This window comes from Strongyloides ratti, assembly GCF_001040885.1.
Source record: "Strongyloides ratti genome assembly S_ratti_ED321, chromosome : 1".
NCBI lineage: Eukaryota > Metazoa > Nematoda > Chromadorea > Rhabditida > Strongyloididae > Strongyloides > Strongyloides ratti.
This window is the reverse complement of record NC_037307.1, coordinates 2,043,424-2,071,130: the sequence shown is the minus strand read 5'-3', so window position 1 is coordinate 2,071,130 and position 27,707 is coordinate 2,043,424. Positions and strand designations below refer to the sequence as shown.

Below are 27,707 nucleotides of genomic sequence, written 5' to 3'. Positions count from 1 at the left end.
TTTCTAGGTTTCTTAAAAATTATTTTACAAAGAAATTTATTTTTATAAGATTGGTACAAAGCTTCTTTCTACATTTAATTTTACATTTTAATGGAATCATTTAATTCAATTTCTCCGAACAAAATAGATAATGTTACAACTGAGAAAACGATTTCACAAGATGTAAAAACAGTTGAATCACCCAAATTTACTGATTCACTTTTTAAAAATCAATTTTTTTCCGCTGGATTGGGATTAGCTGGTTTAGGAATGCTTGCTAATATTGGAAGGAGAAGCTTAATTTTATTTAATGCTTATTTTAGAAGAAGATTTATGACAAGTTTGACGTTAAATAATGAAGATTTGTAAATTTACAGAGTATTTATAATTTTTAATAAATTTTAGAGCTTATCCTTGGGTACTAAATTATATAAACAAAAAAAGTGCAACAAAGACAAGAAATTTAACGGTAAATTCTGTTGTGAATCAATCTGAAAGTGGAAAAACATCAACAGAATTTTATTTTTTACCTGGCCATGGTATACATTATTTTAAACATAACAGAAGATGGATACAAGTTGATAGACAACGTGAAAAACAAGTTATTTCTAATAATAATAAAAGAACGCCTTTGGAAACAGTTACATTAACGACTATTGGTACAGATGTTGGATTTTGGAGAAATTTTCTTGCTGAAGCTACAGAAGAAGCTTTATCTAATGTAGAAACAGGACTCGTTGTATATAATGCTGTTGGTCCAGACTGGAGAAGATTTGGACCAGCAAGAAGAAAACGTCCACTTGATTCAGTCATACTTGAAGATAATTTATCGAAGAAAATACATGATGACTTGGAAGAATTTATTAAATCTGGAAGTTGGTATACTGATCGTGGTATTCCATATCGTCGCGGCTATCTTTTATATGGTCCACCAGGTTCTGGTAAAAGTTCCTATATTAGCGCTTTAGCGGGACATTTTGGATACAGTATATGTATGTTATCATTAAGTGAAAGAACACTTGATGATGATCGTTTAAATCACCTTCTTAATACAGCTCCATCTAATAGTATTATTCTATTAGAAGATATTGATGCAGCATTTCAATCAAGGGAAGATCCAATGCAAAATCATAGAGCTTATGATGGAATGACTCGTGTTACATTTTCTGGATTATTAAATGCAATAGATGGTGTCGCATGTGCTGAAGAAAGAATACTTTTTATGACAACCAATCATTTAGATCGTCTTGATCCAGCTTTAATAAGACCTGGTCGTGTTGATATGAAGGAATATTTTGGATATTGTACTCCAAAAATGGTAGAACAATTGTTTGATAGATTTTATGGTCCTATGGCTTCAACAGAAAATAGAACTAAATTTGTTGAAATCGTGGGAAAGTTTTCTGGAAGTATATCACCTGCACAGATACAGGGATTATTACTTATGTTTAAAAATAAACCGAAAGAAGCCATAGAATATTTAGTAAATACTTTAGAAAATAAAAATGATTTAAATTAACTCTTTTTTTAAAAACATCAATGAATAAAAAGTTAAATAAGATTCTAAGGGTTACAAAAATAGAAAACTCTACTTATTGGAGGTTTACTAATTTTATGGCCAATCTTAGTTGATATCAATTGAAATTCCCTATAAATGAACAAACGTAATTCAAAACCATTTCTCTATCAATAATTTACTTTTTGTCCAAATTAGGATTTTTGAAAGCAATAGTTATGAATAGTAAAATTTAATTTATTTTTCCAGTAAAACAACATTCATTGATTCTCTTTAACTCTGGGATTATATTAATATTAAAATTAGAAACAACTATTATACGTAGGTATAAATAAATTTTTATTTAAATACAGCTTAGATTTTTTTATTTATTTTACATTTATCCTTTTGTTTTTAAAAAAGTTTTTTTCTTAAATTAAAAAATAATTTAGTTAATATACTAAAAAAAAACAAAAAATTATTTGAAGAAATTTATCATATATACAATCATTAAAAATTATAATATATAATTAAAAGATCAACATTGAAATTGTGAAAGTAAAAAAAATAGTTATATAAAAAATGCTTTTTTGTATTAATATTATACTATTTTGATTCAATGAAAATATATTCGCGAATCACCCTGTATATGATTAAGGATCAAAGACACCTTCAATAAGTCTAAAGTCTGTATTGAATAAAGCGTATAGTTTTTTTGCTGAAGCCACATTGTCACTTAAAGTTTTGGCTAAACTTTCTTCCGATAAAGCAGCTAATGCATTAAAATCAGAAATTTCCCGATTATTCATTATACTATTGGCTTCTTTGTAACTTAAAAATGATATTTTTGAAAAAACCCTTTGCATTTCAGGTTTCACAAAACAAGCAGATTGACCATCTGTGTCATGTACCATATAATCATCATGTTTATTAACTACACCGGTTTTAAATGATAAAGCTCTATCAACTGTAGGATTTAACATACCCATCTTAAGTTCCATTAAATATTTAGCTGATTTCTTTGGACTCATAAACCAAAGAACAGTTAATTTAGGATAAGACCTTAGTAGAACACAAAACTTCAACTTGACATCTCTAGAAAATTTAGACAAATCACCTTTGAAAGGATCAGCACCTCTCCTGTTAGCTTCAAATTTTTCTCCACTTTCAATAAGAAGAATAACATTTTTATAATACCGAAACATTTCTTCGCATTGTTTAAAAATTCTTCCTTGAGATAAACTTATAGTCAAATCATCAATAGCTTTTCTCTCAAGACATGTATCTGGAGAAAGAATATAATCTCCAACTTCTAATGTTTGTGGTACAAGTTTCATTCCAAGTTTACCCAATTCAAAAGGTAATTCACTGGCGAATTCTCGACTGTCAACAATTACCATTGGTGTTTGTTGCTCCTCATCTAAATCAATATTTGCGTAAATACATTTCAAACGGGCAACTCTTAATTCTACATCATGAAAAACAAAAGAATCATCATCATGAGATGTAGCAACAGAACTAAGTTGTTTAATTAGTCTCTGAAAACACATTCCTTCATTGTGAATAAGAGCTTGATAATTTTGTAATTCATATTCTTTATTAGCAATAGAAAAATATTCGATTGTTTTATTTTCTTTAGCCATTAATGCATTTTGTACTTCTAACATTCTTGTTATTGAAAGATCTGGAGAATAAGAAATTACAAAACGTGGTTGGTATTTCTTAAGAAGTCTCAAAACTGTGAATTTATCATTAGAAGATGCAACAAGTAAATATGGTTCAAATTGCTCTTGACTTTCTTTATCATTACCCCCTTCTGTTCTAATCTTTTTTTTAACGGGAGCATTTGAAGGATGTTTTGAAGGTTTTCTTTTAATTGCTTTTAAAGAATCAATATACCATATTTCATTTTTTTCTTCATTATAAAAATAATCAGTGCAAAAATATTTAATTTTGTCAATATCCCACAATGAGTCATCCTCTATATTTTCAATTAAATCAACATTTCCTTTGTCAAATAAATCTCTTGCTGAAGAGACAAGATGTTTAAGAAGCATTTGCCTACCACTTTTTAACAACTGTCGTAGTATAATACATACATCATCACTACTACCCAAAACTAAAACATGACCAGGCCTTGATTTGATTGTTTCTTTAACTTGTGATACTATGTCTTCAATAATAGTCCATTTAACGGGTGTGTAACAGGTAGGTCTACCAAAAGAATCTAATTTTGTTGCGAGCTTATATATAGATTCTTTAATACTTCTAAAATCTGGTCTTTTTTCCCACACTCGATCTTCAAATCGCAATTGATTTGATGTCTCATTACGTCTTTCAAGTAGATGAATAAGTTCATAAAGACTAATTGCATCTAAATTTACAATTCCACGTAGTACTACTCTCATGTTATCTAAATTTCTTAACAATACTAAATGGCCATCTTCTATAGATGCAGATTTTGATTTTAACATAAATTCAACACCTGTTTTTTTATACATACAAAATAATGGTCCATCATCCTCTCTTTTTTCAAAACCATAACTTGATGAAGCAATTGCTAATAAATCATTATACTCCCTAATAATTATTTCAACAAGAGTATCAAAAATTTTTAAAATTTCTTTTGGTAGTTTGCATTCATAAGAAGTTATCATTAATTGTGGATTGTCAAGACTACTTTTTACTTCCTCATTAAATCTACAAACAAATTCAACTTTTTTTAATTTATAGGAATCATAAAATGCTTGTAATGATGTTAAAGATGAGTGAAAATTTATACCTCTAACATTATCAGTATAAGCTTTTATCCAGACATCGTGATTTTTTGCTTTTATTCTATGGATAGAATGTACTAAATTATCACTTTTTCCAACACTAAAAATTATAATCATATGATTTATGATTGAAAAAGATATATTTAAACTTACATTGTACAATCATAGATCATGATACCAGCAATTTTATCAAAATTAACTACTTCATTTAAAATATCACCTATCAATTGCTGAGCTGTCAAAAATACTACACCGCCATTATTATATATTTTTTCTCTAAAAATAATAAAATAAATTTAATAATAACAAAATTACCTTTTAGAACTTCCAACTATACATCTTGGCGGTACATCAGGTTCCATATCACAAAATTCTGTAAACAAATAATGTAATTCAATTTCAGATGTATTTAAAACTAATATAAGTTTATCAATTGAAGTATGAGCTAATAATTCATTAAGAAATATTCTTTCAACACCGAGACCATTACTCATAATTATCATAACATCTGTTGAAATATTATCACACATTATCCTCATTTCATGATTAAGTATTGTAATCTGTTCTTTTTCATTATTAATTTCTTTGATAATTTGAACATCATCATCATAATCTTCCATAATAATTAGTTACCAGTCGTTAAAAAAAAATTAACGAATATTTGAAAAAAAGAAAACATAAAATTAATGTTTATCATTCTGCTATAAAATAACAAATGGTGTAAACACTTTCCCAAGTACTTTTGATTATCTTTTCAAGAATATACTATCATAGAGCCTTTTGTCACATATACCTAAATATTTTTTTATATTACTTTAAAATTATTATCATTTTTGTATTTCTATCTTTTATGGTGTTTGCTTTTAAGTATATTAAATACATAATCACATGTTTACCAGAAATTAAGTTACTTTAATAATAGTAACTATTTTTAGTTGTATAAATATTAGATTATTATTATTACTAAATATTATTTATTTATACTATAAACAATTTATAATTATATTAATTTAATTAATATTTTTTTTTAAATATATTATAATTTCTTAAATTATTTTCAGACAAAAAGAAGAAATTTTAATTTAATAATTGTTTTTTTTAATAATGGAGGCACTTGGTGGAATTACAAATATTGATGTTTTACCACATACTAATACTGAATTATTTTTTATTTCTAGTTGTTATACATCTTCTACAATTGATAAAAATGATCATAATAATGTTAAAAGTAATAACTGTAGAAAAGACATATCATATAAAAACAATGATAATATAATATGCCGTTTTTGTTTTTCTGGTGATGAAATGTCCTCAGAATTGGGTGATTGGATAACACCATGTAAATGTTCTGGTAGTATAAAATTTGTTCATCGTGGATGTTTTAATACATGGATGAATTATGCTAGTAATGATCAAAGATATCAATGCCGATTATGTGGGTATGTTTTTTTTTTATAAAAAGTTTTTTTTATCTCATTTTTTTTAAAATTATTTTTATAGTTTTACCTATATAAGAATATGGAAATTAAAACCACTATTTAATTGGACATTACCTAAACTGAATTTGACATGTTTGGATATTATAACAATGTTTGGTGATTTTTATGCGACATCATATCTATACGATGGTTTTTTACGTGTTTTAGAGGGAGATAGGAGTTTGGTTGTACAAGGAATATTTATTTTATTGTATAAAAATTTTGTCCTAACTCGTAGTAGAATTGGATTTTATAATACTCTATTTAGAAATATATGCTTTACAATTTTTTCAGAAGAATTTGCAAATGCAAGATAAACCAATAATAAAACAAAGGTATTTTCAAAATATAGTATAATGGCTATTAAAGTAATTATGTAATTAATGTTTAATTGAACGAATGAGATTTTATTATCAAAGTGAAAAAAAAAGCTATAAAAAATTTTGGTTTATCTTTTAGTTTTATTAAAAGTCATTGTTTTTTATAAAATAAATCTACAAAATAAAAATACATGAAATTTTAAATTGTAAAAAGTAAAAACATACATTTAAAAAAATTTAAATAATAAATAAGTTTTATTGTTATAATTTTTTTATTGAATTTAAAATAAATAAATGATTAACTGATTAAACATTTTATTTAAACTTACATTTTTACCTGTAAAATATATGGTAATACCGACAGACAAAGTAATTGACAATATTGATAGATTTATCATTAATAAATTTTGTTTACTTTTTTTAGAAATTCAGTAGTTAAATTTGATTGACTTAACTAAAGTTTCACACAACGAATATGGAAATATACACACAGTTTTTACCCATAGAAATTATACATTTTATCGTGTACCAATCTTCTATCTAATAACATGTTACTATTTTATGATTTTGTAAACATCAATATTAAATTTTTTTTTATTTCACAGGTAAATTATTTTGATCATTTGACATCAAATACCTTTTTGTTAATTATTCTTATCATTATTAAAAAGCATTTGTTATCATATTTTTTGCTTTTATCATAATACAGTTCAAATGTAAGAATATTTTAGATGCTGTTTTTGAAAGATTGATAAAGAATTACCTGATACTATGTTCTTGATATTTTTTTAAGAAAAAAGTTAACAACTTTTCTGAAAGTAAAAAATTTAAGATAATAATATAAGATTTATTTAAAAATATATATGATTCTTCAAAAAAAATAATTTTGATATTTATGAAATTTAAAAATATATAAATAATATTTATTGAATTCTAAAGTTAAAAAAAATAGTTTTTCTCAAAAGAAATATATTAAAAATGAGATATCAGAAAATATTATTAATAATACTTTTGAAAACAGTATATTTAAATTTTTAAAAGAAGCCTATCATTAGATTTTTTTTAACATAGAAAGAAAAATATAAAACTTTTAGAAAATATAAAACAATATATTTACATATTGATAAGAAAAAATAGTAAAAAGTTATATGATGTAAAATAATATAAATAATTTATTTTAATTTATAAAAGTAGATTAATATTATTATTCAAATTTCTATTGCTATTTTAAAATTTCAAAAAAATCCGAAATTTTTTATTGTAATAAATAAAATACTACATTCTTTTACTACCAGAACAGAAAAAATAAGGCTTATTTTTAAACTCAATGACGTACTAGAAATTTTTTTTATTAGCAATTAAAAAAAAACAACTTTTTTTGGAATTTTAATTTGCCACTATATTCATTCGATAGCTCATGAAACAGGATGAATTTTGAATACAATCAACTATATGTTTAAATTGAAACTTCAGGAGTTATAAGGATTCAAAGTTGAGAGGCGAAATTATGAAATATTTTTTTTAAAACTCGATTTTCATGATAATATTGTAAATTTTAAAAATAAACAATATATTCTAGCTCAATTTTTTACGAAAAATTCATTAAGCCTATTCACATCTTTATAGGACTTCTAAAAAAAAAGATATGATAAGAAGTATACTTTAAAAAAAGTTTAAAGAATCTAGTGATAACTCAAGTTAATGAGGTCACAGAAGCATGAAACCAGATGCGCTGGGCTTCTTTCATAATTTAAGTTAGACTCTACGTTGAAAACATTTTTGTATTTTTAATGGTTCTTGAGATATGAAACTTGGTATTTTTTCGCGCGTAATCCATTGTCACCATTTTTTTATATCCCAAAAGTGGTTAAAGATATAAAAAAATTTTGAAGGTAGACCTCATATGAAAAGTTGATTGAAGAAGATTGCAGAAATCTAATTTCATTTATCTTTTTTATGAAGCGAGATATGACGAAAGGCGGAAATTTTTCTAAAATATTCATTGTTCACGACTTTTCAGTATCTCAAGAAATACTAATCCTATGAAGACGGGACTAGTTTCATTCGATTTCTATTCAAATTTTGGTCTAGATGAATAATTTTTATAGCTATAACACTATTATTTTCAGAGATTCAGAAATTGGCTGAAAATTTTCTAGATTTCTAATTTTACCTCTAAAACTGTGACCAAAAATGAACAACTTTTTCTGGAATTTGAAAATGCCACCATAGTCATTCGATAGCCCTTGAAACGGGATGAAATTTGAATATAATCAACAATATTTGAAAATTGAAATTTCAGAAGTTATAAGGATTCAAAGTTGATGGCGAAATTGGGGAATATTTTTTTGTAAATTTTGACTTCCATGATACAATGAGATATTTTAAAAATAAACAATTGTTTCTAGATCACTTTTTTACGAGAAATTCACTAAACCTATTTATATCATCATAGGACTTCTAAAAATGAAGATATGATAAGAAGTTTATTTAAAAAAAAGTTTTAAGAATGTAGCGATAACTCAAGTTTACGAGGTCACAGAAACATGAAACTTGTTGCGCTGGGCTTCTTTCATAATTTAAGTTAGACTCTACGTTGAAAAAATGTTTGTATTTTCAATGGTTCTTGAGATATGAACCTTGGTACTTTTTCGCGCGTAATCCATTGTCACCATTTTTTTATATCTCGAAAGTGGTTAAAGATATAAAAAAATTTTGAAGGTAGACCCCATATGAAAAGTTAATTGAAAACGATTGAAGAAATCTGATTCCATTTATCTTTATTTTGAAGCGAGATATGAATAAAGGCGGAAATTTTTCTAAAATATTCATTGTTCTCGACTTTTCAGTATCTCAGCAAAAAATTGCCCTATGAAAATGGGACTACTTTCATTCGATTTCTATTCAAAAGTAGGTCTAGATAAATGATTTTCATAGCTATAACTTTATTATTTTCAAAAATATAAAAATTGGCTGAAAATTTCCTAGATTTCTAGTTTTACCTCTAAAAAAGTTACAGAAAAATGACTACTTTTTCTGGAATTTGAATATGTCACTATAGTCATTCGATAGCTTTTGAAATGGATGAATTTTGAATCTAATTAACAATGACTTAATTTTAAAGTTACGTATGTATTAGAAATTTTTTTTGAAAATTCGAAAATTAAATATATGTATAATTTTTTTTTTAAAATACAATAATGGTTTTATATAAGTTTCAAACTAACATATTAAATAAATAAATAAAAAAGTAAATGATTTAGTATTTTTTTTTTATGATAATTTTGATTCTTTATGTAATAAATTTTTTTAAACTTTTTATCAAATATCAAATGATCAAGTTACTATACATTTATTTTAATTTTTAAAAATTTTATTTATTTTATTTTTTTATTAATTCAGTACGCTATTGACTCTAAAAGATATCCAATAATAATATCAAGAGTTTAGTGATAAAACAAATGTTTATATGTCAACACTTAAGAAAATAACAAGTAATGTATTTTTAAAATAAAGAAATTATTAATTTATTGAAAAATATTTTGAAAGAGATCTTAAAAGATTTTGGAAAACAAAATATTATTATATAATGATAAAAATACATGCATATATTTGAAAGTTAATTTAAAAATTGTTAAATTTATGTAAAGAAAATAGAATTTTTTTTTATTATAATTTAGAGGTTATTGAGGCATTGTCACAACTGAGTCTTCTAATCCTTGATTAAGCATTCCTTTCATTTGTGATGTTGTAAGTCTTTGTTTTCCTTCACTTGAATCAATCTCAGGAAGTGCCTCTGTCTTAACTTCTTTTTTTTTTTTTCTTAATATAATTTGGGCAAATGATTGACGGTAAAATTTAACAAATATAAATACAAATATTCCTAGTAATGGTGGTATTAATGATGTCATAATTGTTGTGAGGTATCCTTGATAAATAATTAAAAAAGAACCTGTTATCATTCCTTGGAAAAAGTTAATATATGTAATTAATGTAATAACACATGGTAATATTGAATAAAAAATAAGTGAGGTATACATTCCTTTTTGTCTTTCTTTCATTTTATCACTCATATCACTTTGTTGAGTTTTTAATGATTTTCTTATAAATACACTTGATATTATTATAGTAACATATGAAGCAATGAATATTAAAAGAAAAAGACCTTCTGATCCCCATACCATTGGATTAACATTATAATCACTACCATATACATTTATTCTACTTCTTGTTGCTTCAATCTGTCCACGATTTTGATCTTTACCATTCGATGAAATATTATTATGTACACCATTTTTAACAACTATATCAGATTCTATTTGTTTTTGATTATTTAATTGTATTTGTTGATTTTTTAGGTATGTTGCAGATAATTCTTGTTTCTCATATAAATCATCAACTATATTTGTTGTCCTATTTAAACGTTCCCATAATATATCAGTTTGGGCTGTTGAAGTATAAACAAAAACCATCTGAATTATTGAAATTGTTATAGCAAATCCAGTAAAAATTTTCATATTCCTTTCACTAAATAATGTTGACATATTATTTTTATTACACATAACATTAAAACGATTCAAAAAAAGAATACTTAAATTTAAAAGAATATATATGTAACAACCAATTTGTAAACCAGTTACTGCTGATAAAATACTAGCAGATGATTTTGATAAAATTCCATGTGGTATTTTTATTAATGATGACTCACTTCTTATCTCTTCTGGCATGGTAAAAACAATTGCTATTGCTATAATAATAGCTGAACAACATATATGAGCAAAAGTGCTATGAACATCCTTAAAATGAAATAAAAATATTAAGTAAAAATAATTTTACCTTATTTGAATTGTCAGATTTAATTATTGATAGGATAACAATTAAGGCGTTACTTATAATGCCTACAATACTTGAGATAATACAAAATATTTGAAAAATTCCCATATTATGTAAAAAAAAAAAATAATATTTTTATAATAGTATTTTTTTTTTTAAATTCAATAAAATAAAAGATTTTTAAAAATTTTTTCAATTTTTATATTATGAATAATAATTTAGATAAGTGATTTTAGAAAAAATAAATCTTCTTATAAAAATAAAGACTATTACATATCATATAGTTATTATCTTTCAAATTATAATTTATAATATATCAAAAGTCATTTTTTTCTTCTTAAAAAAAATATATATATATTATCAATAAATATAGCTTTATTTTTATTTTTTAAAAAAATGTATATTTTAGTGTGATTGTGGTATAACCATTTTAGATTTATTAAATGAATTTTGAAAATTTTCATATGTTATTAATCCATCTCCATCTGCATCTAACTCATTAAACATTTTTGAGGCTTGATAATGTATTATATTTATATTATTATTAACTTTTTTACCACTTAATTCGTAGACAGACTTGACAAATTCTGTAAATTCTTTTAATGTAATAGTTTCATTATCTTCTTTATTAATTAAATTCATCATCCATGATGCATATGATTGAGGTGTAAAATTATGTAATGTTGCCAGAGCACAAAGAAGGTCCTATTAAATAATAAATTATATATATATATATATTTTTTTTAATTATTCTACTTACTTCAAATGAAAGTGTCTTTTTAATATTATACTCATCTTTATTATCTGTTTTAGTTTTAGCAAATGCTAAAAATAATCTTTCAAGATAAGCATCCGTAATTCTTTCTGTTGGTACATAGCAACCAAATAATTTTTTAAAGTCTTCTATACTCATTCGTCCATTAGGACATTCCTAAAGACACTTAGGATAATTGTTTTTAAACCTCAAAACTTACATTCTTGAAACGCCCATACATATACTTTATCCATTTTTCAGAAAATAGATAAGATGTTTTTTGTTGTAATTCTTTTATATTAGGTGGTCTTACAGAAGTTTCAAGTAAAGAATTTTCTATTGTTGAATCAAATTCACCATCTAAAATATTTTTAATTGTCTCTTTCCTAGCCATAATTTTTTACACCTTTTTTTTTATTTCTCTTTATTAAAATTAAAAAATTGTTATGATATTATAAAGATATTTAAAAAAAAATTAGAAAATAAATTATCAGTTTATGGGTTTGTTAGATATATGTAAGAATTAAAGGCAAAATAATGAGGATATAGATAGAAAGATTTTAGTAGTATATATCCAAGAATACTTGTATATGCATAAAATTTTTTCTCCAAAGTAATTAAGAAATATATTTTACAAGTATGTGGTTGGAAATGAATGTAAAAATAATCTAATATTTGATAATATTTATTCAATAAAAATTTCTAACTAAAGAATATATCATAATTTAATGTCAATATGTTTACAATTTATGTAAAATGATATTTATCAATAAGGTATAATGATAATAATAAACTTATTTTTTTTTTAAATTATATACATATTTCTTAAAATATTAAATAATATAAATGTATATATTAATGTTTTTTATTATAACATTCTAAAAAATTCATTCAAAAGTATATAAATATTCATTCAATTGACAGTTGTTAGTCAATAAAAAAAAAATGCATAATTATGCAAAACAAAAGTTAATTTTTATATTTCTATTTATTGAATATGGCATTTTATACTTTTGCTATACATTAACCATTATGTAATATCAAATGAAAATATAACATTAATAATAAGATGGGTGAATACTTTAACTTTATAGATAAATATGTTTATTTCTATTTTTATAATAATTTAAGTCTCACATTTTTATTATAAAATTATTTTATTTTTTTAAAACACAAAATAAAATATCTGTTCCTACTTTTTATCTTCAAATTACTTTTTTTTTTTTTTTTTATTATCACAACAATTTTTATTTTAACATATTTTTAAAAAAAAAATCAAACAAAATTTTTTTTAATTAAATTATTATTAAACATACCTTTACTTTCATAACAAATTTTATATTGTGCTGTTCTAATACTCCAATACAATCTTTCAAAAAAATTGTTTAATGTTGGATAATTTTTAAAAATAGTTGGTGGTTCTGTAAAATGTGCATGTATAGCTCTTTTAACCTAAAAAAAAATAAAAAATTTCCTCTTAATAACATACATCGGATGGTCGTCTTCTTCGTGTTGGAGAATCTATAACTTTGACAAATGTATTTGAACTTTTTGCAAACATTTTTTGTATAGTAAAATATTATAATACTAAAAAATTTTAAAAAAAATTTAAAAATGACTTTACAAAGAAAAAAAATTATTTTAATCAAAAATATTTATAAATTAATTTTAAAATAATTATTTAAAGTAATATAGCAATAATTATTTATATTATACAAATATTGTAATGAAAAATCTGGTGCTACAATATTTAATTAAAAAAAAAAATATTAAATTATTAATTTTTTTTTATAAGTACATATAAAAAAAAATGAAATATTTATCTTAAAAATATGATTAACAATATAATAATATTTAAAAAAAAATTAGATTTAATCTTTTTTATTTTACAAAAATATAATACGATTAGATAAATTACATTAAATTATATTTATAAAAAAGAAAATTAGAATTTTAAAATGGTACTTATTTATGTGATTTCTCGAATGACTTTTAAAACATAATATGTTTTTTTTAAAGTAATTTAATTTAAAAATTCTATATATATTTGAAATAAATTATTCATTGTATTTTATTGTTACAAAAAATATATATATTCCAAAAAGAGTAACTGTTAGTAATGAAAAATAACTTTTTTAAACAACTTTTTTTTTTTTAACTTAAAATGTTACTTTATAAAGTCAAAGTATAAGTGAATACTATTTTACATAATTTTTATACAACTTTATTTTATTTTATTTTTTTCATTTTTATATTAAAGTTTTCTACAAATTTTATGTAGATAAAATCAAAAAGAAAAAAGAAAATTATTTTATCCATATTTGTAATTAAAATAAGAAATTTGATATAGATATACAAAATAATCTTATATCTTTTTCTAAGAAAAGATGAAATATGATAGAAATTGTATAAAATATATTAAGCTATCTTAGATAATAAAATACAATAATATATAATTACATAAATATCACCTTTCAATGTGAGATGATGAGAAATAAAAATGATATAATCATGATTTATAATATTTCTTTTTTTTAAGTGATAAATAAAGTAATGTTATTGGTTGTAGTTTACTAATATAGCTGATAAATATTAATAGATTTTTTTTAATAAATAAAAAAAAAAAATTTTATACTTTTATAAATAACCTTTTTTTATCTTTTTTTTTTAATCAAGCAATCCAAAAATATATTTTTTTAAAATTCTTACACTGTTTTTAATAATTTAAAGGACAAATAATATTTCTAATCTAAAGACATATTTTAAATATAACATTAATATAAAAGTAATTTTATGGACATGAAAAGTTATGACAATTTAAAATTTTTAAGAAAAGAAATTTTATGAAAAAGTAAAAATTTAATTAAATATAAACATTATGCTTTAAAATAAAAACGATGGATATGTATAGAAAAAATATCATCAAGTACTTTCAATAGAATAAAATGTTGTAATATATAAATGATTTAATTTTCTTTACTTATTATTATTTTTAACACAATTTTCCTCCTTTTATATTGTGGGTGTCAGTGATGATGATTGATGTCTTCTAAAATTTTTTAAGATCTCCATTTTTAAAATAAATTATTTATATATATAACATTTTTTGATTGATTATTAATCAAAAAATTTAAAATTAAAGCTATTAGCTAGTGTTTATTTATTTAAAGAGTTTTGAATATTAAACAGAAAAAATATCAAAGAAATTAAAAAAAAAAAGTTTTATGAGGTATATTTAATATTTAAAACAAAAATGACTTTGTTATCCTATAGTATGAATCTTCAAAATAATAAAAAAAAAAAGTCATTTTGATGTACATTAAAAATATACAAAAACAATAACTTAAAAAAAATTTTTTTTTAGTACAATAATTTACTTTTTATAAGAAAAATAAAAACTAAAAATAATATATACATTGTAATAAATTAAAATTATTATTCAATTAGACTATAACAATATTAAATATAAAGATTAAAAGTACATTAAACTTATTAAATAATTTACAATTTTTCAATATGTACAATTGTAATCTAACATTTAAAAAAAAAAAATATTTTTTTTCGACAACAAAATGTTTTTTGATATGATGAATTTATATCACACAATATTTTTTATCATTGAACTAAAATTGTGTAAATAAGAATATTATTCAATCTCAAAAATATTTTTTTCTCCATGTATATTTACATAAAAAAAAATAAAAAATTATGATATCTAGAAGGGTTTTTAGTATATATTTTATTAGTAGCTGGTAATAAAATAGCTTGTGGAAATGAAAGTTACAACAATAACTGTTGTTTTTTATAATATATGTTTTTTAATTATTTTTACAATCTTTGCTGAAACCACAATTTAAAACTTTAAGTTAAAAACAAATTATTAAATATTAAAACTTTTCTCTTAAAAGCATCTTTTTAAATTTTATCTTTCTTATATTTAAATACACACTTTCTTCCATCTTTTAAAATTTTACCAGAAGAATTTTCTTTTAAAATATTAAATACCATATTACTAATTAAAATTTCAGATATTTATCAAGTAATAATAACAAAAAAATAATAAATTTTAATTAAAATTCAATCAATATAGATATTAAAGTAGAAGTAAATTTTTTAATTAAATATAATTTTATCAAAAATGATCAAGAATAATTTTTATGTCATTTCCACATTGCACTTAATAAAAATAAAATGTTTTATTTTTACCAAATAAATGTATAACTTAAATTTAAAAGAATAAAAAAAGAAAAATCAAAATAATTTAAGGGAAAAATATTTTTGATGTAGTATTTTAAAAAAAAATTTTGTGATTAGTTGATTAATAATAAATATAACTTTCATGCCATAAATAATACATAAAATGGTTTTTTTGATTGATAAAACATTTACTCGAGGTAAATATTATTAAAATAAAGTGTTTATTTAAGTCTTTTAAAAGCATTTTAAACGATATTTAACGTTTAGATGGTTTTATTATTATATAAATATTTTGAAATTAATATTAAATAACTTTTTTTTTTAACGTTTAAAAAAAAATAACTTTTTATTTTTATTTCTTAATAAAAATTTAAATATATTAAATTATAAAAATTAAACAATTAATTGTCTTTAATCAACTACAAAAAGTAATTGATATAATTGTTTATTGAGTCACAAATAGATAATCAAATATAAAAAATTAAAATTATTTAGTATAGTTATGTTTATTATCTTTTCAAGGAAAAATAGACAGGTTAACAATAAAATAAAATTTTCCTAATTTTCAAGGTTTTAAAATTACAATATGTCAAATTGTATTATTTTGTTAAAATTCTATTTTTTATATTTTACTCTTCCTTGAAATAATAAATATAATTATATTAAAATTTAATTTATACATGTTTGTACATATTAAAAATTAACTAAATAATTAAAACTTTTGAAACATTAATATTTACCAAAAAAAAAGAAAGTTTTCTTACATTTTTTTTGATCTTAAATATAAAAATGTTTTTGATAAGACATATTTTTTTAATAAAACAACAATTTAATTTTTTTTTTCTCCAATAATCTCATTGTAAAGTTTATTAAAGTGCAGAATAATTTGATGTTATTTTGTGCAAAACGAAAATAATATTTTAAAACAAAAAAAAAATAAAACAATGAAGGCTTTCAAAAAACATTTTATCATTATTAAGTTTTAAATGATTGATTAGATAAATTAATTTTACTCTATGTAACATAATATTTTTTAAACTTAAAAAATCATATTTTTTCCTTCACTTCAAATTGAAAACATTAATTTATTTGTTAAAAGAAAAATAATTTTTTTAGGACAAATATTCAATGGTTATGCATGTAATTATTTTTTAAGATTATTAAAAAATATTATGTAATAAACAATGTAAAAATATATATACTTTTTTTTCAATAAAAGTACATTGATAACAATTAAATTTTTTTCTTTCTTTTTTTTTTGAATAAATTTTTTTGTATGAATTTTAATAAAAAAGTTAATAATAAAAAATATTTATTAATGTTAATATTAAATGAAAAATAAAAAATTTAGTAGGAAAGATTTATTAGAAATATTTATTACTAACAAAATATATATGTTAAAAATAGAATATTAAAATATTTTGATTTATACTTAAAAATGTATTACAATAAAAAATTCAAGCAAAAAAAAATGATTAAATATGTTTGATTTATTATATATGCTTTTTAGATATTCTGGTAAGACAAAAAAAATATTTATGGTACAAGAAATAAGTTATATATATAAATGAATGATAATGAATTACTTAACATTAAACTTTTGTCTTATTCATAAAATTGAACAAATGCCAAAAAAATGTATAAATTTATCTAACATAATTAATTTTTTATCAAAGTAACTTTTATCACTAAAAACAATATTCTTAATTTATTTTATATATACTTTCTCATTTTTGTTTTTGATAAAAAAAAAATGTTGCATTATTTAAAACAACCCATTTTAATATTAACAAAAATCATTAAATGATTATGCTGTCTTTTTATTTTAAAATATTTTAATATGTATTCATAGATATCTATTTTAAAATCAAACAAAAAATTAATAGTTTTATAAGAATATAATTTTAATTTGATTTCATCATTGTGATCATCTTAATTTGTAAATTTTAATCTATGAAAAATTAAGAATAAATTTTAAAAAAAAAGATTTTTTTATTTAAAATTTTATGATAATTTACAATAAAAATATCCCTACCCTTAACATAAATTTATTTGTAATTTTAGTAAAAAAAAAATAAAAATACTTAATTATATAAAATATAAAAATAGAATGAAAATTGTAAAAAAAAAAATAATAATAAAATAATTTATTTAAAAATACAATTATCTTTGAATTCTCCTGAGAAACTAATGGTTATTATAATTTAAAAATTTAAAGAGTATTAGAGATATTACTATTTAAAACTTTTAGTTTTAGACCCACAAAACTTTCTATCTTTTCATTAATATCATAATTATCTAATTTTAAAAATAAATAAAATTGTCCTGTTGAATAATTTAATAATTGAAATTTGGATGAAGGCATTTCAAAAAGTGTATGAAAATCTTTTTCTGATGTTGTTATTTCACCTAAAAATATATGACGTTGAGTATTTTGAATTCGTAATTTTTCCGTGATCTCCATTATCGTTGGTAGGGTAAATTTTGTTAGGCTATTAGAAAAATTTATATATGTTGGAAAAGTATGACATTCATCCATCCAGTAACGTAGTGTAGTATCAGTTACTGATAAAGAATAACAATTATTTGACAATTGTATTTGTAGTCGTGCTAAAGAAGGCAATAGTGTAAAAAGATTATCTGTTATAATATTTTCAGCATTCCTACAAAATTCAACATTTAATCTTTGGCAATTTGTTCTTGATAAAAAATTAGTAAACATTGTTGATTCAAGTAACAAAGATGTTAATGTAAAATCAAGTTGAGTAATTTCACTTAAATCTGTCCTTTTATCAAAAAATATTGAACACATTTTATCATCAAAGTCAACCTGTTCAAGTCTTAATGTTTCACCTATAACATATTGTTTCATAAATTTATTTAAATTTTCATATACATCACCATTATATACACTTTCTAATACTTTTGATTTACCATTTATTTTATTTTTTTTTTCTAAATATATTTCATAAGTTTTTTTCTTAGGTTTATCAATTCTTCCAAATCTTACTCTACCTAGTTGTATTTTTTCATCTCTATTTTTACCAACAATTGTTATTTGATTAATAGCAGGTCTTGAAAGATACTTTGAATTTTGTGATATAAAATTATAAAATGATCTACATACTAATTTACTTTTTGCAATATCATTTCTTTTTAAATGTGAAAAAATTTGAACTAAACAATCCTCTGGTAATGTCATTAATTTTGGTAAATTTTTATATTTAATTATATTGACCATATTTAGTGATTAATAAATATATATAATTTTTTTTTTATTACAAATAATAATAGTATATTAAATAGGTAAAAATCTATATATAAAGTTATATGATACCATAGAATATACAAAAGAATTGATAACTGAAATGATAAAATTATTTGATCATATATAATGAAAATGTACTAATAAAAAAAGTTATAGAACACTTATCAAACAAATAAATTAAAATAATGTATGTTGTATGTTAATAGTTATATTAATTTTATTTTTATATAACCTTTTTTATTTTTTAATTTATATATATGTCAATTTATTAAATAGGCATATTATGATTAGCTTATCTTATATATAAAATCAAAAAAAAAATTATTTTCTAGAGAAAAAAAAAAGAATTATGTTGTTACAAATGATTCTTGACAATTATTTGGAATAAAAATATATGGAATAGATGAAGAAATATTAGATTATTAAATAATACAAAAAAAAAAAAAAAATTAATTGTATAAGTGTTATACATTTGAGGTCAGGGTAATATATAAATGATAAGAAATTTAATATATTTAATAAATAGATATCTTTAATAAAATCCGGGTTTTAATGAGATGGAATAAAATCTGTAAATGGTTCCTTTTTGTAATGGTGTTTTTAAGTGTCTTCTATTTTTTTTTTATACTATAGTCATTAAATTACTCCAACAGAGGAGGAAGCTTTAAAAATGGTAGAGATCTAGAAAAGTTTCTCAAAGACAGTGGCCGACTATGGAAACAGATAAACTTAAAGCGGAAATATGCCGAAAGGATCTTATTATTAAATGGGAGTATAAGATAATCCTCCACTAAAAATAAGTTAAAATACATAAAAATTTAATCTTTGTAATAAAAGAAGGGAAGCTATTAAAGATTCAGGATATATAAGTCATTATTTTTATAACTTAAGTTGTTAAAATATATAAAGGTATCATCATCATTGTCGTTATGTTTCTTTGTTGATATATAGTATATTTATATATTAATTCATAAAATATATCTAATAAATTTTTACTATATCTATATAAAATATTAATATTATTAGAGATCTTTAAAGAGATGATCATTATTCTTTTTAAAAAATAGGAGGAGAAAAAAATATAGGGGAGAGGAATATAATGAAGCGTAATGAAATTAGTTAAAACAATTACTCCAATTTTGGTTTACTATAAATAATAATTAAAAAATATAAAAGTAAAACTTGTACAATTTTAATGGTAAAATTTTTTTTTTTTCTTTTTTAATTTCTTCTAATAAAAGTTATATATATTAATTTATACAAATAAATATATATATATATATGTATATATATATAAATATCTTTAATCTTTTAATATAACCACATTAAGAGTCATTTAAAATTATCAAAAATGATTACTATTTAATGTGAGAATCTTTATTTTCTCTTCAAACGTTATAGATATATTTATAATAAAAAAAAAAGTATAAAAATAGCTAATAAAATATATTTCTATTATATTATAGGTTAAGAAAATGTACATATGTCAAGATGGGTTTGGAGAATGTAATGTTTATAGTGATTTAATTTTATTAATGTTTTAATGGACATGATTAAGGAAAGATTACGATATGTATATAATATATATATATATATATATATATATAAATAATGTTTTTATGAAAATGAGGTATGATGGCATATGGGGGAGTGTATTTTATGTGTATATGTATGTAAATAATAAAAAAGAATATATAAATTATTTATATATTAAAAAGATTTTATGATTACTTTTAAGTTGGTAATAAAAGTCAAACCAAAGTTTTGTCAAACACAAAGTAATCAACGTAACAAATAAAGATACACCGACAAATTTACCTTTTTATAAATGTTCATATTAAAAAAAAATAACTTTTAGTATAATTTAATTATTATTATTAATACATGTTTAAGTAATGATATTATTATATAAGAAAAGTTATGAAAAAGAACACCTGTATTTTTATAAAGAATCATATGTACTATTAGGTGTTAAAATAAGGGTAATTTATAATTACTTCCTAACTATTATAAGTTATAGAAAGTTTTACAGGTGTTTATAATTATATAAGGAGGAGTTCTAATAAAAAATATTTGACAAATATAAAGTGGCAATTAATCCAATCACCAATCCATAAAAAGGTTAGATCAAAGAATTTGATTAAAAATTAAAATTAAAAGTGTTCATAATCAGTGAAGTGAAAAATTGTCTTATTAATGTTGGACCGTACAAAAGAATCGCATCTTTCAAACATTTACCATTTTTTTTTGACGTCACTGGGAATGAGGTGATGCAAGGGCATACAATTAATTAATCTTATTACTATTTACATAAAATTTAATTAGCGGCATCTTTTATTTACCTAGTTAAAGATTGATAAAAAAAAAAACAATAAGAGGTAAATAACCACAGTAGGAAAGATAAAATATATAATTATTTATTATTATAATATTTCAAATGAAACAAAAATATTGATGAAAAATATTTAAATAAAAAAGAATATTTAAAAAAAAAAGATGAATAAATATATAATAAATTAAATTTAATATATTAATTAGTAAGTTGATTAAATAGAAAAATTTTTAAAATAATTAGAAAATCTAATTATTTATATTTCATTTAATCTTTATTATTCACTCCAACAACTTTTACAAAATTATACTTAATAATAAGTGACGTTGGAATTTAATCTTCAATTATATATAAATACTAATGATTTTTACTTATAATTACTTCAAGTCATCCTACCGTAATGACATGCCATCAAAAGGTGATTGGCATTAATAAAAGTTTTGTAAATTGGATAAGAAATATAGAAACCATGATTATTGTGAGAGAGAATATCTCATACCTATTGATATGTGCTAACATCTGTTTATTTTCAAACTTCTTGATCTTGTTTCTGGCTATGAACAGGTGTAAAAATATATGATTTAGAGGAATATTTGTGGAAGTGAAGATTAAGATGATATGTAAAGAGGGTTCTTGAAGAATGAGTAACCAGGTGTACAGGAAAAGAGAATTATTATGAGTGTTTGTAAAAAAATTGTATCTTATCTAACAGTAACATAACACACAAAATATATTATTAGAAATAATGATAATAATAAAAAAAAATTTTGTAATATAAAAATTATATATGTTATATTATTTTTGTTTTTTTTTCTTGTTAAAATATTTATAGAAATGACAAAAATTTTGAAATATCAAGATATATATTAGGTGGCATCAATTATTAAAATAAATAACGATTATGAAGTTTGTCATATACTTTTACTATTAATATAAATATAAATATATATATATATATATATATCCTTTGAAAGTAATAAATTTTGATAATAAAGATTGAAAAGAGTAAAAATGTTTTAGTTTAAGAAAAATAATTTAAGTATTAAGAATAGAATGTCTATATTGATGATTTCAAGAATCTTTGATGAGAAATGATGGAGAAGTGATATGATGTGATATGTATGAATAATACTTCTTAAAGATAATGAAAGATTGAAGTGTGGAAGGGTGATGGAGTTGACAGAATAAAGTGTCTTGACAGTTTCTGTTGAGAGGTGTTGAAGAAGATGTAATTCAAGGGGTGATTGTAGGGAGAAAAATATTATATATATATATATATATTTGGTTGTGACACTTTTTAAAGAAGCTTATACATATTTGTTAAAATATAAAAATAGTGTGGAGTGTAGTAGTTAGTTTGCATAAGAACCATTTGATAACTAAATTTTTAAGTAGATTACTTAAAGAGAAATATGATGCATTGATTAGGAATTATATAAAGAATTGTTAATGTGGATATATATATAAATATATTAGATATATATATAATATATATTTATTTATTTACCATTAATCTTTAAAATAAATAAAAATCATTGAATTAGAAACATGAATGTTGTAATATTTTACTTTTTTTTAATTATTTGTACATAATCATTATGAGCTAATTTTCTCACATTTTCTTGTAAACATATAATATATATCTAATTACATAACTTCCACTTCAAAATTATACATTAATCAAATAATCCTTTGATGGGTAGGTGACATTAAGTCTTGTTATCTAACCAGAAAAGTTATATTAATATGAAGGTTTTACTTCATTTATAATATATAGATAATTAGTTAATCATACAGATATACTTTTTTTTGCCAATTAAATATTATTATATCTCAAATTTCCAATTTTATAAGTTGTCTAAAATGTCATATGAAAAATAGTAGATGACAAATGTTTTATTTTAAATTAAGATTTTTATTAACGCTATAAAAATTATGGTGTATTATTATAATAGAACAAAAAACAAATGAAATTGAAAGATATCTAATGAGATTTTAATAAAAATAAACTATTATATTTTATACGTCAAATGGACGCCAAATGCCTTTATTATTTTCCAAAGTTTTATGTGGTCCTTTCATTAAAGATGTTTTTGATAGATTTAATTTTGCTACTTTTATTTCTAATAAATTGTAATATTTTAAATCACTTATATTTTTCATAAAAGATCGAGCATTCACCAAAACTTGGAGTACTAAAAAAAATAGATTATATATATATATTCATATAATATATATAAGAAGAAAAATAAACTTACATTCTTTACTAACATTATCACCTTCATATTCCATTTTTCTTAAGGCATAACTAAAAATTCTTCTTTTACCTTTTCTCCAAACTTTTTCAATAATTTCTTGTTCATTTGGATATAATGATAAAAGAGTACTTTTGACGGTACGACATGATGTGTCACAATCTTTAGCTGTCTTCCTGATCGTTGCTGCCATTTCTTTTGTAAACAATGGATTATAACCTGTCTTTTGTTTTGGAACCATTTTTTTATTTTTATTCTTATAATTTTTGTTTTCTTAAAGTTAGATAAGATACAAGAATACTTGAAAAAAATTATTATGAAATATAGTAATATTAAAATTTATTCTATTAATTATATTAATTTATATTTCATTTTTAATAATTATATCATTTTATATATTAGTTATGATATATAAATCAAGCAGTTAGTTTAACTATTGAAACGCTAACTGTTGAATTATATTTTAAAAATAATGTGCTTTCTTTTTATCTTAATTAAACATTCTTATAATTATATACTTTATGCTACATAAAATAATAGTAATAATTATTAAAAATCTTAAGATTTGCAAAAAAAAAAATTAATTAATTTTTTTTTTAAAATTAAAAGGTTATTTATAGGAAATTAAACAAAAAAAAACTAACTCTTATCTTACATTGATAATCAAGATCTTGGCATGAGATAACTTTTTAGCAATAAAATTATTGTTACTATAAAAAAAACATCTGTAATTTAAAGATAAATAACACTTGTATATTTAATTTTTTTTTTGATTATGTCAATGTATATAAACCCGCAATTCAAAGTGCAGATCATCTTTTTTTTCATAACATAATGACATGGTTAGTCATCTTTATAGATTTTTCCATTCCTTAAAGCTTCAAATCTATCAGAAATACTATTTATGATTTAAAAATATATATAAAAAACCTTTACTAGAAGTATTTATAATACTATTCATTTTTACACTTAAATGATTCATTAAATTTTATTATATTTTTAACTAATCACTTGTAAAAATTTATTACTATTTTGTAAATGGCTGTTTTATTTAATCATATGTTAGATTCTGGTGTCTCAACATTAATATTCTTTATTGGCCTTGTTATAACAATATTACTAGTCATAATTGTTTGTTGTACCAATCCACCTAATCCTCATCGTAATGGGGTTTATATTGTGAAGTCTTCAAAACATATTAGACATTCTCATTACCATCATAGATATCTTACGCAACCAATAAAAACAGTATCATTAAATATTACATGTGCACCTAGTATTAGTAGAGATATAAAACAAAATAACATTATTGTTAATGGTCTTAGTACAACACTTCCTGTTTCTAAATCAGCAAAATTGGATGCAATTATACAATTCACCAGAGATCAAGAATATGACACTAAATATAATAAATCTGGAATCAAAGTTGTTAGCTGTGATAGAAGTTTTCTTTAGAAAAATATAACCCAATTCAAAGTCAGGGGATACATAGATAATTAATGGGTTGATTTTTAACCCATATTACATGTTTATGGTTTGTTAAAAGTACGTGTACTATTTTTATGTTGTATACAAATAATAAACTGTATAATTTGTAAAGAAATAATACAGATAATTTTTTGTAATAAACAAAATAAAAATTTATTATTTATTTGATTAATTGTTATGTAAGCATTGAAATTTTTTTTTAAAATCATTATTTTTTTTTTTAAAAATAAAGAAATTTAATATTCTTGTCTAGAAAAATTTAAAAATAATTTATTTATAATTAATTAAATTAGTGATAACCAATGAAAACATATTTTCTTAAGATTTTATTTCTGAAGAAAAATACTTCAAATGGTAATTGATAAGAAAAGAAAAGTCTAGCAATTATTTTTACAATAGAAATATTAACAATTTTATTTTGTAGAAAGATAGAGAAGAATTTGAAGCACATGGTACTAAGGATTTATAAAATAATCCATGTTTTATAGAATTTATAAGAATTCATAACAAATTTAGAAAAATGTTTCACATTCTAATAATAAAAAAATTTGAATTTTTATAAAAGAAAATTCTAATAACTATTTTTAAAAATAATGATATTTAGATTCTTCAAAAGTCTCATATCAAAATAAATATAAGTAATTAATAACCTGTTAGAAAATGTTATTTTTTAAAAACAAGATGAGGATGACTATTGATGTAAAAAAAAAATACAATTAGTACTTTTCTTGAACAATATACTTATTCATTTAGCGTATTAGATACAAATTGGAACCAAAAATATTAATAATAATTATTTTAAAATAGCTGCTATTATTTTTTTTTTATTTTGTATATAAATTTGGTAAATTTTAAAATTAGTCAAATTTACATTTATATTTAATTAAAATTTATGACAATTTTATTAAATATTCTTTTTTATTTATAAAAACATGAAGATATTTAGAAAAGGATTTTATTGGTTTAGTATAATAAATTTTTTATTATTTAATCCATTTAACTGTTCCTCAGAGATAGATGAATTATTTTTCAAGTATGAAGCAAGAAGAGATTATGTTGATGAGGAAGTTGATGATAACACAATAAGTGAAATAACCAAATTTTGGTTACCAATAATTATAATTGAATTAGTTCTTCTTTTCTCTCTTATTATTGTTGGACTTGAATATATTACTTACTATATATCTGGAGATATGAGTGACGACAAAAAACTATTACGTCGTCAAAAATAAAAAGGTATCCTTAATATGTTATCATGGTATGAAAAAAAAATGAGTTGACGTAGATAGTTAATAGTATAATGTAATGCTTTACTTTTTAATTTAAAAACATGCTTTGAATGTAATAAAAATGTTATTTTAATATTTGTGTAAATTTAATCTAACAAACATGCATCATAATTCTATTTTTATGTTTGAAATAGACGTCGAGATTAATTATTTATTTTATTATCCTGATTTTGTTTATTGTACTTAATTTTTACATTGAATTTTTATACTATTGCTTGTTATTTTTTTTTTTTATTATAACAAATGATTTTCTTAAAAAGTTATAATTTGAAAACTTATAACTAGCAGCTAACTAGAAATATAAGTTTGTTAAAATAATAAAATATATAATTAAAAAGCTTTAAGTTTTATAAAAGTTCTAATGACTAGCCTGAGCATATGCCAATACAAATTAAAATGCTACTAAAATTAAATTAGCAATAATAAAAAGATAAAACAAGAAGTAAAAGTTTAAAACAAATCTATTAACACTTTATTAAATGAAAAATTATATTCTGTAAAGGTAAAAAAATAATCCTATAAAAGAATTATAATAAAGGATATATATTTTTATGATAATAAAAAATTTTATATGTAAACAAAAAAAAAGAATATTATCTTAATATATATATTTTTTTAAAATATAATATTATTTTTTGCAAAAAAAAATTGTTAATTTTATAAAACATTAATAATAAATTTGTCTTGAATATGGAAGTAAAAATTAAAAACAAAGAATAAAGTGGTAAAAATTGATAAAACAGGAAGATATTTAAAAAAACAACGTTACAAAATGAGGAAAAAATAATAATTTTTATGAAAATAAAATTTTTTTATCAGGCATTATGACATAATTATTGTAAACTAAAAAAAATTAAATAAAACTATTTTTAAAATTAATCTTAAAAAATATATTTTTTTTAAGGATAATTGAAATACAAGATAATCATATTAATATAAAATTATTTAAATTAAAAATAAAAAAATTTTAATGTATTTTAAATAAATCTCCATTTTCTTTATTTTTATATAATCTGAATTATATTTGAATTATTAGTTAATATAGTTTTTATAAACAGTAAAATATCTAAAGCTTTTTATCTTTTAAAACGTTGACTATTGACGTTGAATTATATGTTATTTGCTTTATCGGAATAGATAAACGTTAGCATGCGATTTCATGACGACAAAAATATTAACCTTATTTAAAGAAAAATATAAATAAGTTGCATATTTTACATATATTTTATTTAAATATTTTTT

The 27,707-nt window shown here is 20.8% G+C and overlaps 9 protein-coding genes across 9 annotated transcripts; 4 read left to right on the top strand and 5 right to left on the bottom strand.

The window, feature by feature from the left end:
* Window positions 1–90: 90 nt before the first annotated feature.
* SRAE_1000064900 (Mitochondrial chaperone BCS1) lies at window positions 91–1,498 on the top strand (the record flags this gene model as incomplete). Its single annotated transcript, XM_024647507.1, has 3 exons — window positions 91–344; window positions 385–971; window positions 1,035–1,498. The coding sequence occupies 3 exons, from the start codon at window positions 91–93 to the stop codon at window positions 1,496–1,498; spliced, it is 1,305 nt and encodes a 434-aa protein (XP_024501578.1).
* Window positions 1,499–2,127: 629 nt separating this feature from the next.
* SRAE_1000064800 (DNA repair endonuclease XPF) lies at window positions 2,128–4,871 on the bottom strand (the record flags this gene model as incomplete). Its single annotated transcript, XM_024647506.1, has 4 exons — window positions 2,128–2,408; window positions 2,460–4,351; window positions 4,405–4,527; window positions 4,567–4,871. 4 exons carry the CDS (start codon window positions 4,869–4,871, stop codon window positions 2,128–2,130), a joined length of 2,601 nt encoding a protein of 866 aa, XP_024501577.1.
* Window positions 4,872–5,355: 484 nt separating this feature from the next.
* SRAE_1000064700 (Zinc finger, RING-CH-type domain and Zinc finger, RING/FYVE/PHD-type domain-containing protein) lies at window positions 5,356–6,046 on the top strand (the record flags this gene model as incomplete). Its single annotated transcript, XM_024647505.1, has 2 exons — window positions 5,356–5,690; window positions 5,752–6,046. 2 exons carry the CDS (start codon window positions 5,356–5,358, stop codon window positions 6,044–6,046), a joined length of 630 nt encoding a protein of 209 aa, XP_024501576.1.
* A 3,686-nt stretch (window positions 6,047–9,732) lies between these two features.
* On the bottom strand, window positions 9,733–10,990 carry SRAE_1000064600 (7TM GPCR, serpentine receptor class r (Str) family-containing protein; the record flags this gene model as incomplete). Its single annotated transcript, XM_024647504.1, has 2 exons — window positions 9,733–10,845; window positions 10,886–10,990. The coding sequence occupies 2 exons, from the start codon at window positions 10,988–10,990 to the stop codon at window positions 9,733–9,735; spliced, it is 1,218 nt and encodes a 405-aa protein (XP_024501575.1).
* Window positions 10,991–11,287: 297 nt separating this feature from the next.
* SRAE_1000064500 (EF-hand domain and EF-hand domain pair-containing protein) lies at window positions 11,288–13,197 on the bottom strand (the record flags this gene model as incomplete). The annotated part of the gene is made up of 5 exons (XM_024647503.1): window positions 11,288–11,587; window positions 11,643–11,813; window positions 11,857–11,996; window positions 12,953–13,088; window positions 13,126–13,197. The coding sequence occupies 5 exons, from the start codon at window positions 13,195–13,197 to the stop codon at window positions 11,288–11,290; spliced, it is 819 nt and encodes a 272-aa protein (XP_024501574.1).
* Window positions 13,198–18,045: 4,848 nt separating this feature from the next.
* Window positions 18,046–19,035, bottom strand: SRAE_1000064400 (Hypothetical protein; the record flags this gene model as incomplete). Its single annotated transcript, XM_024647502.1, has 2 exons — window positions 18,046–18,918; window positions 18,961–19,035. The coding sequence occupies 2 exons, from the start codon at window positions 19,033–19,035 to the stop codon at window positions 18,046–18,048; spliced, it is 948 nt and encodes a 315-aa protein (XP_024501573.1).
* A 4,417-nt stretch (window positions 19,036–23,452) lies between these two features.
* SRAE_1000064300 (Hypothetical protein) lies at window positions 23,453–23,929 on the bottom strand (the record flags this gene model as incomplete). Its single annotated transcript, XM_024647501.1, has 2 exons — window positions 23,453–23,628; window positions 23,692–23,929. The coding sequence occupies 2 exons, from the start codon at window positions 23,927–23,929 to the stop codon at window positions 23,453–23,455; spliced, it is 414 nt and encodes a 137-aa protein (XP_024501572.1).
* A 797-nt stretch (window positions 23,930–24,726) lies between these two features.
* Window positions 24,727–25,143, top strand: SRAE_1000064200 (Hypothetical protein; the record flags this gene model as incomplete). The annotated part of the gene is made up of 1 exon (XM_024647500.1): window positions 24,727–25,143. One exon carries the CDS (start codon window positions 24,727–24,729, stop codon window positions 25,141–25,143), a length of 417 nt encoding a protein of 138 aa, XP_024501571.1.
* Window positions 25,144–26,108: 965 nt separating this feature from the next.
* Window positions 26,109–26,408, top strand: SRAE_1000064100 (Hypothetical protein; the record flags this gene model as incomplete). Its single annotated transcript, XM_024647499.1, has 1 exon — window positions 26,109–26,408. One exon carries the CDS (start codon window positions 26,109–26,111, stop codon window positions 26,406–26,408), a length of 300 nt encoding a protein of 99 aa, XP_024501570.1.
* Between the last annotated feature and the right edge of the window lie 1,299 nt (window positions 26,409–27,707).